This window comes from Trachurus japonicus, chromosome 11 (assembly GCF_045865225.1).
Source record: "Trachurus japonicus isolate A0001 chromosome 11, Traja_1.0".
In the NCBI taxonomy this organism is placed as follows: Eukaryota; Metazoa; Chordata; class Actinopteri; order Carangiformes; family Carangidae; genus Trachurus; species Trachurus japonicus.
The window spans coordinates 22,140,695-22,154,775 of record NC_140917.1 but is presented as its reverse complement, the minus strand read 5'-3'; the positions used below and the strand labels follow the sequence as shown (position 1 = coordinate 22,154,775).

General features: G+C 42.2%; 1 protein-coding gene across 3 annotated transcripts in view; it reads right to left on the bottom strand.

Moving 5' to 3' along the window:
- Window positions 1-14,081, bottom strand: part of gabbr2 (gamma-aminobutyric acid (GABA) B receptor, 2) — a 185,509-nt gene extending 171,428 nt beyond the window's left edge. Inside the window, exon 1 of one of the 3 annotated variants that reach the window (XM_085791840.1) lies at window positions 14,014-14,081. In XM_085791840.1, the coding sequence (XP_085647966.1) occupies window positions 14,014-14,070 (57 nt within the window). In that variant the 5' untranslated portion in view covers window positions 14,071-14,081. Of the gene's footprint in view, window positions 1-7,984; window positions 9,052-14,000 lie in introns of those variants that run through there. The other 2 variants (XM_085791842.1, XM_085791839.1) reach the window with 2 other exon arrangements.

Sequence of the window (14,081 nt, the reverse complement as noted above, 5' to 3'; positions counted from 1 at the left end):
ATCACTAGCTTAAAAAGCTTCATTTTCAGTGTCCAGTCTATCTGGCTCACCTGCTATGTTACCACTCTCCACCTCCCCTGTCTCGTCCCAACTAAAGTCCCCATTTTCTGGCTCCCCCACCTCTTCATCCACCCCCCCACCCCCATCCTGTTTCTATCTCCTGGGTGATTTCCCAGTGGGTGTCCCTCAGTACCACAGTACAGCCATGTGAATCAGAGAGTAACTGTTGGTTTAATGTTAATGGCAGCCAGATGCCTGGTTCGCCACCTTTTGTAGTTGCGCATCTCGTCAGCAGCGGAGAAAAGAAAGAAAAAGATGAGGAGAGGACGTACCAACAGATGCCTCATCGAAGCATCTGCTTGGAAACACAATACGTTGGTATAAAGAAAAGAAGATTAAAATTTGACAATGACAAATTCATTTGACGCCTAATTGATTATCACAAACTAAATTCATTAAAGCTTTTCTATACGAGTGTGTCGAGCTGGCTGTAATTAAGATGCAATAAATTCAGGGCAACATATGCAGAGTTTTGGAAACTGTATTAATCTTTTCAGGTTGGGTACAACACTAGAATATATTTATGGTGCCATGCAATGAAATAAAGTATCATTATCATTTTGTAGGGGAGGCTGTGTTTCCTGACACATACACATAATACATTTCCACTAGGTTGTCATGCATTTAACACCCCTAAGTGATGGTGCTGACCACAGTACAGACCCCTGACCACACTATGAATGCATTAAGGCTTCAATGGCACTTGATTGTACATTATTTTTGTTCAATTGGGCTAACAAAAAGCTAGATTAGATTCCAGTCAGTCACACAGAGAGATTTACCAATGCAGAAAAATGTAATCACAGCAACGTCTGGAACCACAACATTGAGCCATGTTGTATTTCAGCAGAAGGCAACAGTCTAACTGCACAATTCTTAACATTATCAGTGGGGTGATTGCATCCATCTCTAAGAATCACATTCACAGAAGTGCCTCCACCCACACACCCAGTGTTCAGACTATTTACCATCCTTTCCCAACCTCCTGCAGCACTCAGAGTAAAATGCACATTTCGACTGCCTTGCAAGCAACCAACAGGACTTGCTCACGGGGCTGTTGAAACTGGATTCAGCCGTTGCCTCTCTCATGTGATTAGCCCTTGACTTGGTCAGCACATTGAGCCCTGCAGGGTGACTCAACAGACAAGAGATAATGCCAAACACTCACTCTTGCTGTCTCAAATTAGCAACATATTCACACAAACAATGAGATTCAGTCAAACACACTGTAATCTACTCCAGGCAAACACAAGGTGTTCTGTGGGGAGAGCCAAAAGGCTAATTTGTTTTTGTCACACTTGAACTCACCTATTGAACTTTACACTCAGAATACCAATATCTCATGAAATAAAGCATTGTGTTGTTTTCACATTAGCAAGAAGATGTTGCTGAATGGTTAATATAGAATAATATACCAGAGAGGGCGAGCAGTCAAACTTGACTTATTCCGCTTGGGATAAACTTGAGGTGGTGGTCAAGATATGAGGACATTTGTTGTTAAAAAGCATTGATGAGAAGTCATAAGATGGGAAGGATGAAGTTCAGAATCCATTGAGAAAGAGGGAGGCTTGCTGTGCCTCTTCTTACAAACAAGGGAAAAAAGACAGGGATAGAAATAAAGTGTAAGGAAATGAAAAATAATAATGAAAACCCATTGTGCAAGGAGATACCTGTCTTGTTTCACTGGTTTCTAATGATAGATGAAAACTGTTTTTATTATATTGCCCAGAGCAGAGGTGGAGGGGTGGGGGTACCAAATGTGCTACAAAGCAATCTGACCATAATGTGACTCCATTTTTATTGGAACTGAACAACACTTTGCATTTGAGTGCTCAACTGACCACACTGTCCTGACCTCAGGCAGTGCTGCAGGGACGCCAACAACAACAGCCATGACCATATGTGGGAGTGTGTGTGTGTGTGTGTGTGTGTGTGTCACGGGTCTGGGTTGGCATGAAAATGAAAATTACAGTGTTCATAAGCATACTGTTGTTCATTTATGGGCTAGATTACAAGTGTGCCAGTGTGTCCCTGTATTTGTGGTGAAGCTCCAGGGAACATCAAGAGCCTCTTTTATCAAGAAGGTTCGTGTTTCTGGTTATCTTGCTCAACCCTCCAGGCCACTGGAAGCCTGACTCAGAAAAAGGTCAGCTATTAATGCTCAAATTCAGTAACTTTATTACACAGTTGTCCACATTGTCCAATTTTGAATGAATTGGGGGGGGGGTACAATGATATAATAAACACAATACTCTTATGAACCTGCAAAATTGTATTAGCAATATAACAACACAAGATCTTTGGAGCCTTTAACTGATCTAATGCTCATACCTCAATGAATGCAGTAATTGCTTTTTTTTTTTTTTTTACATGGCCATTAAACTATGTAGCCTCAGAGAAACAACCCAAATGGTATTACATTATGATCCAATAAGAATTAAGAGGCTGGCCATTTCCTCTTCCTGTACAGAAGATGATATAATCCTATTTCAGGATCTCCATCTCAAAACCCTACACATCTCTCTCACTCTCTCTCTCTTTCTCTCTCTCTCTCTCTTTCTGTCTCTCTCTCGCTCTCTCTCTCGCCTCATTCTCTGATTCTCCCCTGAGATCCTGTTCGTTCTATGAGAAGGGCTGCTGCACATTGATCCCCACTATCTGTGTCGGGTCAGTGATTACAGCCACACTCAGCACTTTCTATATGCCTAGAGAGTAACCAGGCTGTTAGAGACTGCTTTTCCCTCCTATCCCTGAATATTCACCCTCTCAGGAACAATGACAGGTAATCTTTGACCCTCCTGGGTCACTGCTATGGTGCTGAATAGGTGTCAGATATTTAGATAATATGTGGCGTACAGTATGAAATTCTGACATCCAAGATGTTCAAAGGCACTGCTTCATTTGGCCCATGTCAGATAGTTTTATACAAAAGGTACACTGTGTGAATCAGTAAGATCTGTAAAGCGCACACTGAGATATTCACGTTGAATAAATGTAGAAACGACCTCCACTTTAAACAAATGATGCAATGCTAAAATAAATTGTCCTCAACCCTACAAAAAGCCAACTGCCTTGAACCAGCTTGTCTTGACTTAAGACCTATGCTTAGCAGCAGCACAACCTCCATTATGGTCATGCCTTTTAACAGAAAACCTAACTTCTTCTGACAAAATGACAGAACGCCTCACATATGCTCGGGGGGTGCTCTTCCTCCTGTGAACAAGTGTATTGTACAGTGGTTTCAGGCGGCTTGGCAACATGTGCACAAATGTGACATGTTGCATGTAGTCCTCTGAGGAGAGAAGGGGAGGCAGTTCATACTGTCCATATCTGTGCGCCGTATCTCTGATCACAGGTCATTGCTAACATAGTCTCAGGAGGCCCACAGTATTGCATGGATGAACAGCCATATGCTATAAATACTCGTACTGTATCTGGTGCACCATACATGGGAAGATCCAGATCTCCAACTGTAGACTCTGTGTCTTTGTGGTTGTATTGATTTGCTTTTAAAATACACGTGTTCACTCTGCAAGAAAACGGGAAACGTGATAGCACAGGAACACATTCCCTTGAAGTATGTTAATTGAATTGCAGGGATGAGGACTGCTCATCGAAAATAATGGCAGACTTGAAGTTTCCAAAAATTGATATCAAATTGATTGATTGTTTCTTAAGATGGCACCATCCACCTCTGATGTAATAACCTGGAATGTGTGACATTAAATCATATCAGTACCCAAAAACAGAAAAAAGTGAATGGACGGCATTGCCTGCAGGTCTCATTGGCAGGATCAATGAGACGAGCGAGGAGTAAGATCTAGAGCTCAGGCACAACACACATTCACCTACAGGGGACGTTGCATCCTTACAAATGAAAAACAAACATACTATCTTACAATAATTCATCTAAGGGCTTTGAAAACAATCAACCTTGAGAAAGGGCGTCAGCCAGAACATTATCATATGGCATCTCCTAATTTCCCCTTTCCACAACAAACAAAAGTTTTGGGTCACTGCAATTGGGCTGTCACTTTTTATTCAAAGTTCAAACAACTATTTAAACATGTGCATAAATGAAATATTCAGTCTGTAACAATCTAAAATGGAAAATTTACATATACGGCCAATAAGCTGTCCTTGTATTTAGGTTAACTGCACTGTCACTGAGTTTATTGAATGCAAAATGGAGGCAGTGAGCCATACTGAATGGGTGATGGCACCAAACCATCTGACATGTACTGCATAAGAATAAAAATTGTGGCCAAAACCCAACAACAAATCTGAAGTCAGCTGTAGACCCAGAGCTAATTAATGTAACCAAGCAGATTCTCTTCTAACAAGGGCTTTGCTTTTAAATAAATCTGGGAGAATCACATTTTAGTTCTCATTTGTTCAAACTTGTTTTTTGAAAGAGTGACAGGCCTAGTGGGTGAAACTATGTATGAGGCCAAGTGAAACGATTCAGACATTCTTTGTCCTCTTCTCTCTCCATTTCCCTCAATCTGTGACACAGCAGGCCTGTTTCACAAACATTTCTCAATATCCGGATACAGGCCTTGGGCTTTAGCCCAAGCAGCTACTGTACTAATAGTAATTAGTGTACTATGCTGACTGGATGTAGGACAAATATGCCTTTCCGTCTGAAGTTTTGTCTCTTTGTACAAATATTTTCCCACATTAGCATTTTTTTTTGTTCATTATTTTTCTTTTTTTTTTTGGAAATGGTGTGATACTATGTATAACATCAAACTTTGCCTTCCTGGTGTATGTTTTAAATCTTTTACCCATCGGTTGATATGATTGACCATGAACACAAGGTGACATTGATTTCAAAAACTTTGCGTACAACTGTTCACTACTCTGCTAAAAAGTGATCTTTCCTTGAGTGGCCCATCTCAAAAGCCTGTCACACATCCTATAAGCCCGTGAACTAGCGTAGCTTAGCCTAGAACGCTCTCACTGCCCAAAGTCTCCCTTCCATCCTCTTCCAGTGCTTCCCATCCTCTCCAAAGCTTTGATCCTCTAAGCCTGCAGAGTTACAGTATCAGTCCTCGGTTACACTAAAACCCACACTCACACATCTAGAGCTGCAGTGGAGGACCAACTCCGGCTCCAGCACTAAGCTTCCCAGTTGATATAATCCATCCTGCTTCTTTTCTACCTGCAATGCTCTGGTTTTTAAAGCAAAAGTAAAATCTGCCATTGCTTCAGCCTACTGTACATAGGTGAAATGTTTTCATCAGCCTGTTCAGACCAGTTTCACACCATGGCCACATTAGATCTTCATCTCCAGACAGTCAACATCTGGATATCTGCTCTACTTCCAGTAACTGCTTGTTCAATCCTCTAACCTCAAACTGTCTCATTCTAGCAACATAGCCTCAGCTCTTAAGCATTTTACTGTGGGACAGCCCCTCAGTGCCTCGCCACCCCCTTCATCAGCACCACCACCCAGCTCCACACCACCAGGGGATGGACTGGGCCTGCTCAGTCTACCCATGGCTCCACCGACAGGGGATAAAGGGATAAAGAGCCTCTGCTCAGGGACTGATTACTTACATCTGCCAGGCCAAATCCCAGTGCCCACACATACACACACATGCATGTGTACAAACACACACAGGCACACACTTGGCCTGCTGCTAGCTGCAACGAACGCACTGATGCATGCATTGTTTTCTGACATAAGCATGTGGCATGTGGGGAGCCTGTGTGCATGTGCGCGTGCGAGCTCAGGACTATTATTCATGTGTAAGTAAGAGATTATATGGCAATAAATGTATAATGAAAACATGTATGGTAAATTTTTAATGGCAGGGCCATCACTAACGTCATATTATTGCTCCGATAAACATGTCAGAGGCTCCAAAACCAATATAGTCAATATAGTCACTACAGCAGTCTCTACCTTTAAAGCTCTTGAGTACTGAGACACTGCAAACACCTCAGACCACTTCATCTGATATAAACAAACAATAACAGTTTCTCATATCTGAAGATGTTATTGGAACCATGTTTCTCTCACTAAAGTCCCTGACTGTTTCTTTATTATTCTCTGTAAATATATAATAACAATAATGTGCTGTATACTGCCATTTGCACTTCACAGTGTTCTCTGTGGTCACTTGTTGTCTTTTACCATACCACCCTATACCAGACGATTTCCTGCAGTTTGTAAATATACTCTTTAAGTTGTTGGCATGGTGCTCTTTTTCTGAGTTATTAAAACAGAGTGATAGGATATGTCTGGCCAGCGTTCCACATTAACACATTTCATCTCAAAGTTGCAAATAGTCTATAAATCCTCCCACTTGTAAAATGATGAAATAGGAAGTGTGTTGTCTATATTTCTGTATGTGCAAAAATTGATTGTAATGATGACAAAACATTGAGCTCTATAGCAGGCACAGAATATTTTCATTGTGACATTTCGAAAAGCATGATCAGAGCATGGATTTTCAGCTGGCCTGTAAACAAAACGAATGTCAAATACCACGGGATTGGCAGTGCCACAGTGTAATAGAGTTTAGCCTTTGTCCACAAAGTCATCAAATAACACTGTTCTCTACTCTTCCTATTGATTGCTAGTATTAGAAAAGCTGGCACCACCGTAGGATATTCCCAGTGAGCAAATGTCAGGCTGGCCCACTGACCTCTTGCTTCCAGCTCATCTCTCTCTTCAGGGGAATAGAAGGAGAAAAACCATAACTCTCATAAGAGCATATTAATCCCATGGTCTGAGCATATGTGCACTGTAGGAGCTTACCTCTGTCAACAGAGATTTGCGTGCTCTCACACAGACACACCTGTGTGCACTAGACTCAAGTGCTACACGGGGGAAAAAAACAAAGAATACTGTAATTTAATACATGAGGGGAAAGAGTTACCATGAGATGTTTTACTGTGACAAAACTGGATCAACCAAAGATAATTACACACTATAAATACATAAATGATTTACCAAAGTAAAGAGTCGTTTTCATTCATTTTTCTTGTAGCTGGACTGTCTGTCACACAACATCCGTAGAGGTCTGTATGCAGCAGCTTTAAGCTCCTCAACTACATCCTGTGTTCAAAAGCATGTAAATCAGTAAAGCCTTCTAGGCCACTGTAAGCACTGTTGACTGAGTCAAATAAATCAAGTGTAAACAAAATATGGAGAATAGGCCTGCGTTGTCAAAGCTTGTATATAACTTTTGTTATTGTTATGAAGTAAACTGATCTTAATTTGGAGCTGCAAAACTGAGATTCGAGGTGCAAGGAGTCAGAAGAAATCGCACATCCAATTACCGCCATCTTCAGGCACGGTGAGAAGCAGCCCTTTAATCCTTGCAGGATACACTGGATTCGTGACTGAAAATCTCTCTAACACAGCCTGTTTAAGTCGCTCATGCATCTTATAAAAAGTGACGACGGAAAAAATACCGAATACGGCGTCTCCACTGTGTGTCAGTGAGGGGCGACATTTGTATTATCAGACAAATTGGTCATCCTGTTTCATCCTGAGATTGCGGTAACCATTGAAATGTGGGGAGAGCACGAGAGTGTGGGTCTGGGGTGTCCGGGTGATGCAGAGCCTCCTGGTGCCAGCATATTTAAATTCATTGTCAATGAGCAGCGACAGCAGCGACACAGACGAAGATGGGAAACAGAATCATTTGTGGGGAAAGCGACAGCAGTTGACTTTAGCGCAACGAAAACAGGCTCATCAACAACGAGGCTGCGCAGATACCAAACATAACAGGACCAAGCGTTTCCCCTTGGACGCACAGTGTGGAGCGCTGCGGGGCAGTGGCGCGCGCGCATACACACGTGCACACATACACAGGCACACACAGACTTACTCACACAAGCCATATACAACTGTATTAAACAAGCCGCTCCGAGCAGCATCATGACATGATTTAGTCTGTGTGTTTACCTCTGTGTCGTAAATTTTGGTGATGAGTGAGAACGAGTACTTCCTGGACTCCCGTATGTGCTGGATGGCCAGTTGAACCGCCGGCTCGATCCCCTGGCTGATGCTGCTCATCAGGGCCGACTCGTTCATGGGCATAAGAACCATGATGGGCAAGTTTTCCCCGTCCCTGGAGAACCAGCTGTTGTCCTGTCCGTGTTTGGTGCGGTCGTTGCACACCTTGGCCAGGGCAGGGTGAAATAGCAAAACAGAGAGGAGCAGGCATCCCGTCGGGAGGAACATCTCCCAGCCGCTGCAGTCCCTCCGGGCTGGAGCCATGCTACCGTGCAGGGTGACCGAATGAGATCCCACCGTACTCTCACTGTTTGGGCATCGTAAATTCGGGCTCGTCCGGGATGCTCAGACGCCCGCCCGTCAAGCAAATCGTATTTCAAAACAGAGCAGACACGAAAGCCGCAACAGCCCCTGCAGTGGGCAAACTCGTCGTATGGATTATGACTGCAAACTGTGAAAATATTTCTACTCTAACAGCGCCTCTGTAAGAATATTCCAAGGGCGCAGAGATTTGCGTTGCAGAGGGAGAGCTATTGCCTCTCGGTGTCCGTCATCCAAACGATCTCCTGTCAAACAGCCCTCTGTTTCTACCCCGCTTTTCACCTTTAATTTCAATCACTTATCTTAGGAGCACAAGAATGTCCCAAATGATGCTCCGTAACCGCAGAGATAACCCCCTATAAGTGAAGACAGAAATCAATCATTCGCTGACAGTTGTTGCGGATACAAAATCACCTCCGAAGTAAATTCCCAGTCAAGAGATGTCAACTGCGGGCATCCCCGCCAATCGCAGCGCCGAATCTGACAAAATTACAAGACAAACGAGGGAAATTGAAAACAGACTAAAGAGACGTAGAGTTTATGCTGAAAGCCTAACCGCAGAGGTCCTAGAGGGGGACGTCGAGAGAGTCTTCCCTGACAGCCTGTGGGACTGGGATGCTCATCTCCGATGGTGCGTCAGAGAAGCGCTGAAGCCGTTACTGCTGCCGCTGCTCGCCGTGCGCGCAAGAGGGAGCAGTGGATGTGGAGGAGGAGAGGAACAGAGGGAGGGAGGGGGGAGAGGGATACAACAGCCTTGTGGAAAGACTGCATAGGCTTTGTGCAGGGCAGACTCATCAGTGGCTTGACAGCCGTGGGTGATTTACTGGGCTTTTATGTTAAAGGAGGCAGACGCCGTTTCAGACGCGCATAGAGCTGGCTATAGTTAAAATATATAGGGCTGTATACACGTGTATAGCTCTGTTATGTTGCACGTCACATAACAGTCATATCAAAAAGAAAAACACTTCTTCCAGATATATTTTCAGGCACTCATTATAAATGCTGAACCTCAGGGATGGTGAGATTGTTACCGTAGGCAGCTGGGCTTTGATCCACTATACCTGCAGCCACTGCCGAAGTATCCTTGAGCATCACAAGAAATGGCCTATGGCTGTACGTCTCAAGGGTTGGCAACAGAATCCCTAGGACCAATAATAAATACATAACTACCTACAATCTGTATTTGACAGTTAAAAGGATTGGGACTCTTTGAATGTAATTTGATTGTGCCAAAACACACTGAAGTTATAGGTTCAGACATCACATGACATGCTTTTTTACTAAACCAGAAGTGAACTCTATCTTTCAAATGTAACCGAGTGATGATGCCCACAAATAACTAAATGTCTAGATGATAATAAGATAATGTTTAGAACCACAGATGGCAGCAGAATTTCAGCACCAAGGACAGAAAACTCCTGCAAAGCCTCTGCGCTGTCCATGGTACTGAACTCTGTAACAGAAGATCTCAATCCATCTCCTGCTACTGCTGCCATGTTTCTTGGCATTATGTGCATCAGATGACTACAGATTGTCACAACTACTGTAATACAATTTCAAAATTTCAATTTCAGGTAAAGCCTAATCTCTACACACCTTCAGCGCTTACACAACCCCACACTCATATTTTAGAGGCTATCAGACCCAAACAACACCGTGGTGTCATCAGACCCAGAAGAGTATATATTCCCAGAGGTCTTCACCTTTGCACCTCCACATCTATACAATGTGTACCTTACTGTGAGACAAAACAGCTACTGTAATTGAGTTTTCCAAAGCTCTGGCCAGCTTTAAGGCACTCACTTTGCAATACTTTTCTAATCCAAAATCTTGTGGTCTAGTGGTGGAACTTAAAGCAACAGCCTGAAAGTCTCGGGGAGTTTGTCACAACTTTATAGTTTTTGGGTTTCTGTCTCCCTATTGCTGCTGTGTTCTTTAATAACAGTGATTTTCTAATCCACTTCTTCCCTTGTCCTCTTTTGTGCAATGAAATCATTTTTTCTCAGGTCTCCAGACAAATCTCTCCCATGTGGTGCCATTGCTGTCAGTATTAAGTCTGCTAGTGATTCAACAGACTCAGCCGCTGCTCAATTGCCCTTAACTAGCACCAGAACACATTTTTATTTTGTAATTTTCAGAAGCGTCCCCTCATTTTTGCAACATGGCCTTTTACGTTTTCCTGTTTAGTATTGACAATTTTACTTGTAATGGACACAACAGTGTTTCTGCAACAGTTAATCATAGAGAACACCTTTAAAAGACTGTATTTTATTTGTACTGCTCATTAATAGTGTATACTGTTCATTGGCCCATTACCTGTACATGCCCAGGGCAAATTCTACACTTTTTATTCATGTCTCTGTGCATGAGCATTGCTGTCTCCTGTGGCAAAGTGGTCTAAAAAACAGGCAATTATTGCAATAGTTTGCAACACAATTCATGGTATTGTTAAAGAGGCGTGGGAAGAGAACAGAATATGCTGCGAGGGGGTAACCGTTCTCCACATGTGGGAAAATATGAAAGCCTTTCAAGTTATCAACTGCAACTGTATTTCAAAACAGAGGCACAAACAGTTTGACCTACGCAATTATATCACATGCACAATTACAATCAGCGTCAAGGGGGTTTGTTTAAAAAGCGATTGCATAAAAACATAAGTGGGAGTGAAGTGTATTTCTTCCTAAGACGACTATGCCATATGGCCAAAAACATTGAAGTTCAAAGTGCAAGACAGGTGAAAAAATACAAGTACATATACAGCACTATGAAAAATACCATCTGTATGCTCTGTGAGCATTTCATTTTTTCATGATAAGTTCAAATTGCTATCAGAAAATAGGCGTTATGAAGTACATTTTACAAAGCAAATACCTCTGATCCCAATATGATTTCCTCCTCCCCATAGCACAACCAATGGCCTCAGTTCTCATTAGGGTTTTGAAGAATAAAGCTGCATGATTGATATGGCAGAGCTGACCCTCCTGGCTTCTTAACACAGCTAATTTATCACAAGGCAGCTCCATGCACATCACACGCAACGGAACTAGGTAGCCCAGACCTAGACTCTGACCTTTTGGTCTGAACAGAACACTACACAGAAAAAACATGTGCAGTAAATATGGTTAACACAAAGCACAACTAAAAATCAAAAATAAATACTTAATGCACATTATATGCATCCACACAATAAACTCATCACATGCCTCTATTTTCACTATCCTATCTGTAGTCATCCCACTTTTCTATTCAGAATAGTCCAGATGAAGAAGTAGGTCAAGTTGTCATCCCATCTGTTTGTTTCACACAAGACAACATCACTCCCTGCTCTAAACATTCCTTCAACACCCAGACAGAAATGTGAGGTAGAACACTGCATCCAACAGCAAATGAAACTCTGTAGTTGCAGGTGAGGAAACTACAGACATTTCTCCACATACAATTGATCACACCGCTAAATGGAAACTCCAGTTTTTTGTTTTATGTAGAAATGCTATGTATCCAGCTAAAAAATTGTTGCAGACACCCAAATGAAAATGTCCATTTCATTCCAGATTATGAATCATTCATTAAGCTTTCAATTATGGCCCTACACTCTGCCTGTCCTCACTAAACGAGATGTCAAGCCAATATATCACCACTAATTGGAACATACTTGTGTGGTATGAGGGGCACACGGTGAAATAATTATGCCGATGTTGGTACTTGAGCAATCAAAGATGAAATTTTATATTATGGCAGTAGAATCAGCGACCATGATCATGTACCAGCTTGGGCCAGAGCTGTGGTTTGTCCATAACAAATTCTTTTGAATTGTGGTACCCATAAGAAACACACTGAAGAATAATCAAGGTTTAAGCGATTGTGCTGCCAAACACCTGACATTCAATACTCAGGAGGCTGACACACATGATCCAATCCACATACACACAGAGATGGCTCACATGTCCCTGTTTAATAGAGATTAATGGGGTGGCCTGAGGACATCCCTCACCAAAACTCTGACAATACGCCACAAATGCTCTATGAATTTTAAATGCCAGGTATTCAGAACAGGGTGAATGAAAAATGGTATTTATGATGGTCTCATATTTCCCAGCTTAGATGGTTGTGCTCACGGACAGAATATCCATGTACATCTTTTGTGAGTTGTTTGCAGAATGAGCCGGTGACTGAATGGTCTGATGGATAATTAATCAACTTCATGTCACTTTCATGCAAATTCATTCTGTAGCCTTTTTTTTTCTCTTATAGCTACACTTGATCGCACCACTCTGCTGTTTTGATTAATATTTCTGGAGAGTGTAGTGCAAGACAGGAGGAAAGGTTAGTGCATTTATCTATCCATCCAGTCAACTCACTATTAATTCACACTGAGACATTTATGTTGATTATACTGAATATATGAAGGCTCAGTTTGATTTGCTATCACAATGCACAAACGTGAGCATAAAAAATGCTTCGCTGTGATCTTCTCAGATACAAGAACTAAGAGCTAGAATAGACTTTCATTTATCCCAGATCAACACCTCACTTCACAGTCATCTCACACATGACTGATCTCAAAACACCACGCCAAGGACAACGGACTATCTCGAAATGGCACAGACAAGTTGCTGCACTATACAGCAGAGAACATTTTATTATGAATCTCTGAGATGCTTCTCTCCCTTGTTCTCGACACGCTTGCCCTGCCAGTTACAGTGGCAGCTATTTGAATAATTGGTTTCAAAATCTGGAGTCACAGTCCTGTGAATTCCATGCATACCAACAAGTTGAGGAGCAATTCTTCAACAGGGCGTGTTCCATGCATGGCAGTGGTGAATGCATGTTTTATGAGCTTGGAAAACATGAAAACACTGCAGACTGTCAACTAGGAAATTTCCCCTTGGGATAAAGAGGAGGGATGACTCACATCGGCCTTTGTTGGGATGCCTGGAACTGGAGCTTCCTAATTAATTTTTTTTTTTTTTTTTTCCAGTTGTGATCTAAAGGAATTTGTGCAACTCATTTAGTGAGATACACTCTGTGAAGACAGTCTCTGGATAAAAGAAGTGATGAGTTTGTTGGTCATCAATGCGACAGAAATCTAAGAAACACCACTTGCATGAGTAGACAAACAAATCACTTTATCATTTCATGCTGTACACAAAGAAATAAAAAATAGACAATTAACTTTCAAATGCCAACTGGCCAAAATTAAAGCATAAGTAAGCGATCCGGTCGTTTTGGCTAACTTCTTGTCAGCCGATGGAGAGTTAGCAGTCCCTGCCCTCGTCCCTACGTCACCACATGCACACGCATCCCTTGGCTGCACACACAGAGAGGACCGCCCCTTTATGCCGTTCTCTCTCCTCACTGGATAAAGGTTGTAGGATACAAGGAAAGTTTTCTCCTGGGCTTACAGCAGAGCAGAGTGACTGACAGACCCGTGTTTCAGAACAAACACTCTATAAAAGTGATTGCCGTCAGAAGATATAACTATGTAAGACTTATATTAACACAAAAATTCCGCTTACTTCTACTTTAAAGAAAAATATAACTACCAGAGTATGTTTTCGAGTCATTTTTGTGGTAAGCTGAGAGCTTGCACGTAACATGAAGGTTTATGGCATAATAATCTTTAGTAACTTAAAAATATACTCACTACAGAAATTCACCTTGAAATGTTGAAGAAGACAGCTGCAAATTTCCTCACATCCCCATGAACTCATCATCCACAGGCAGT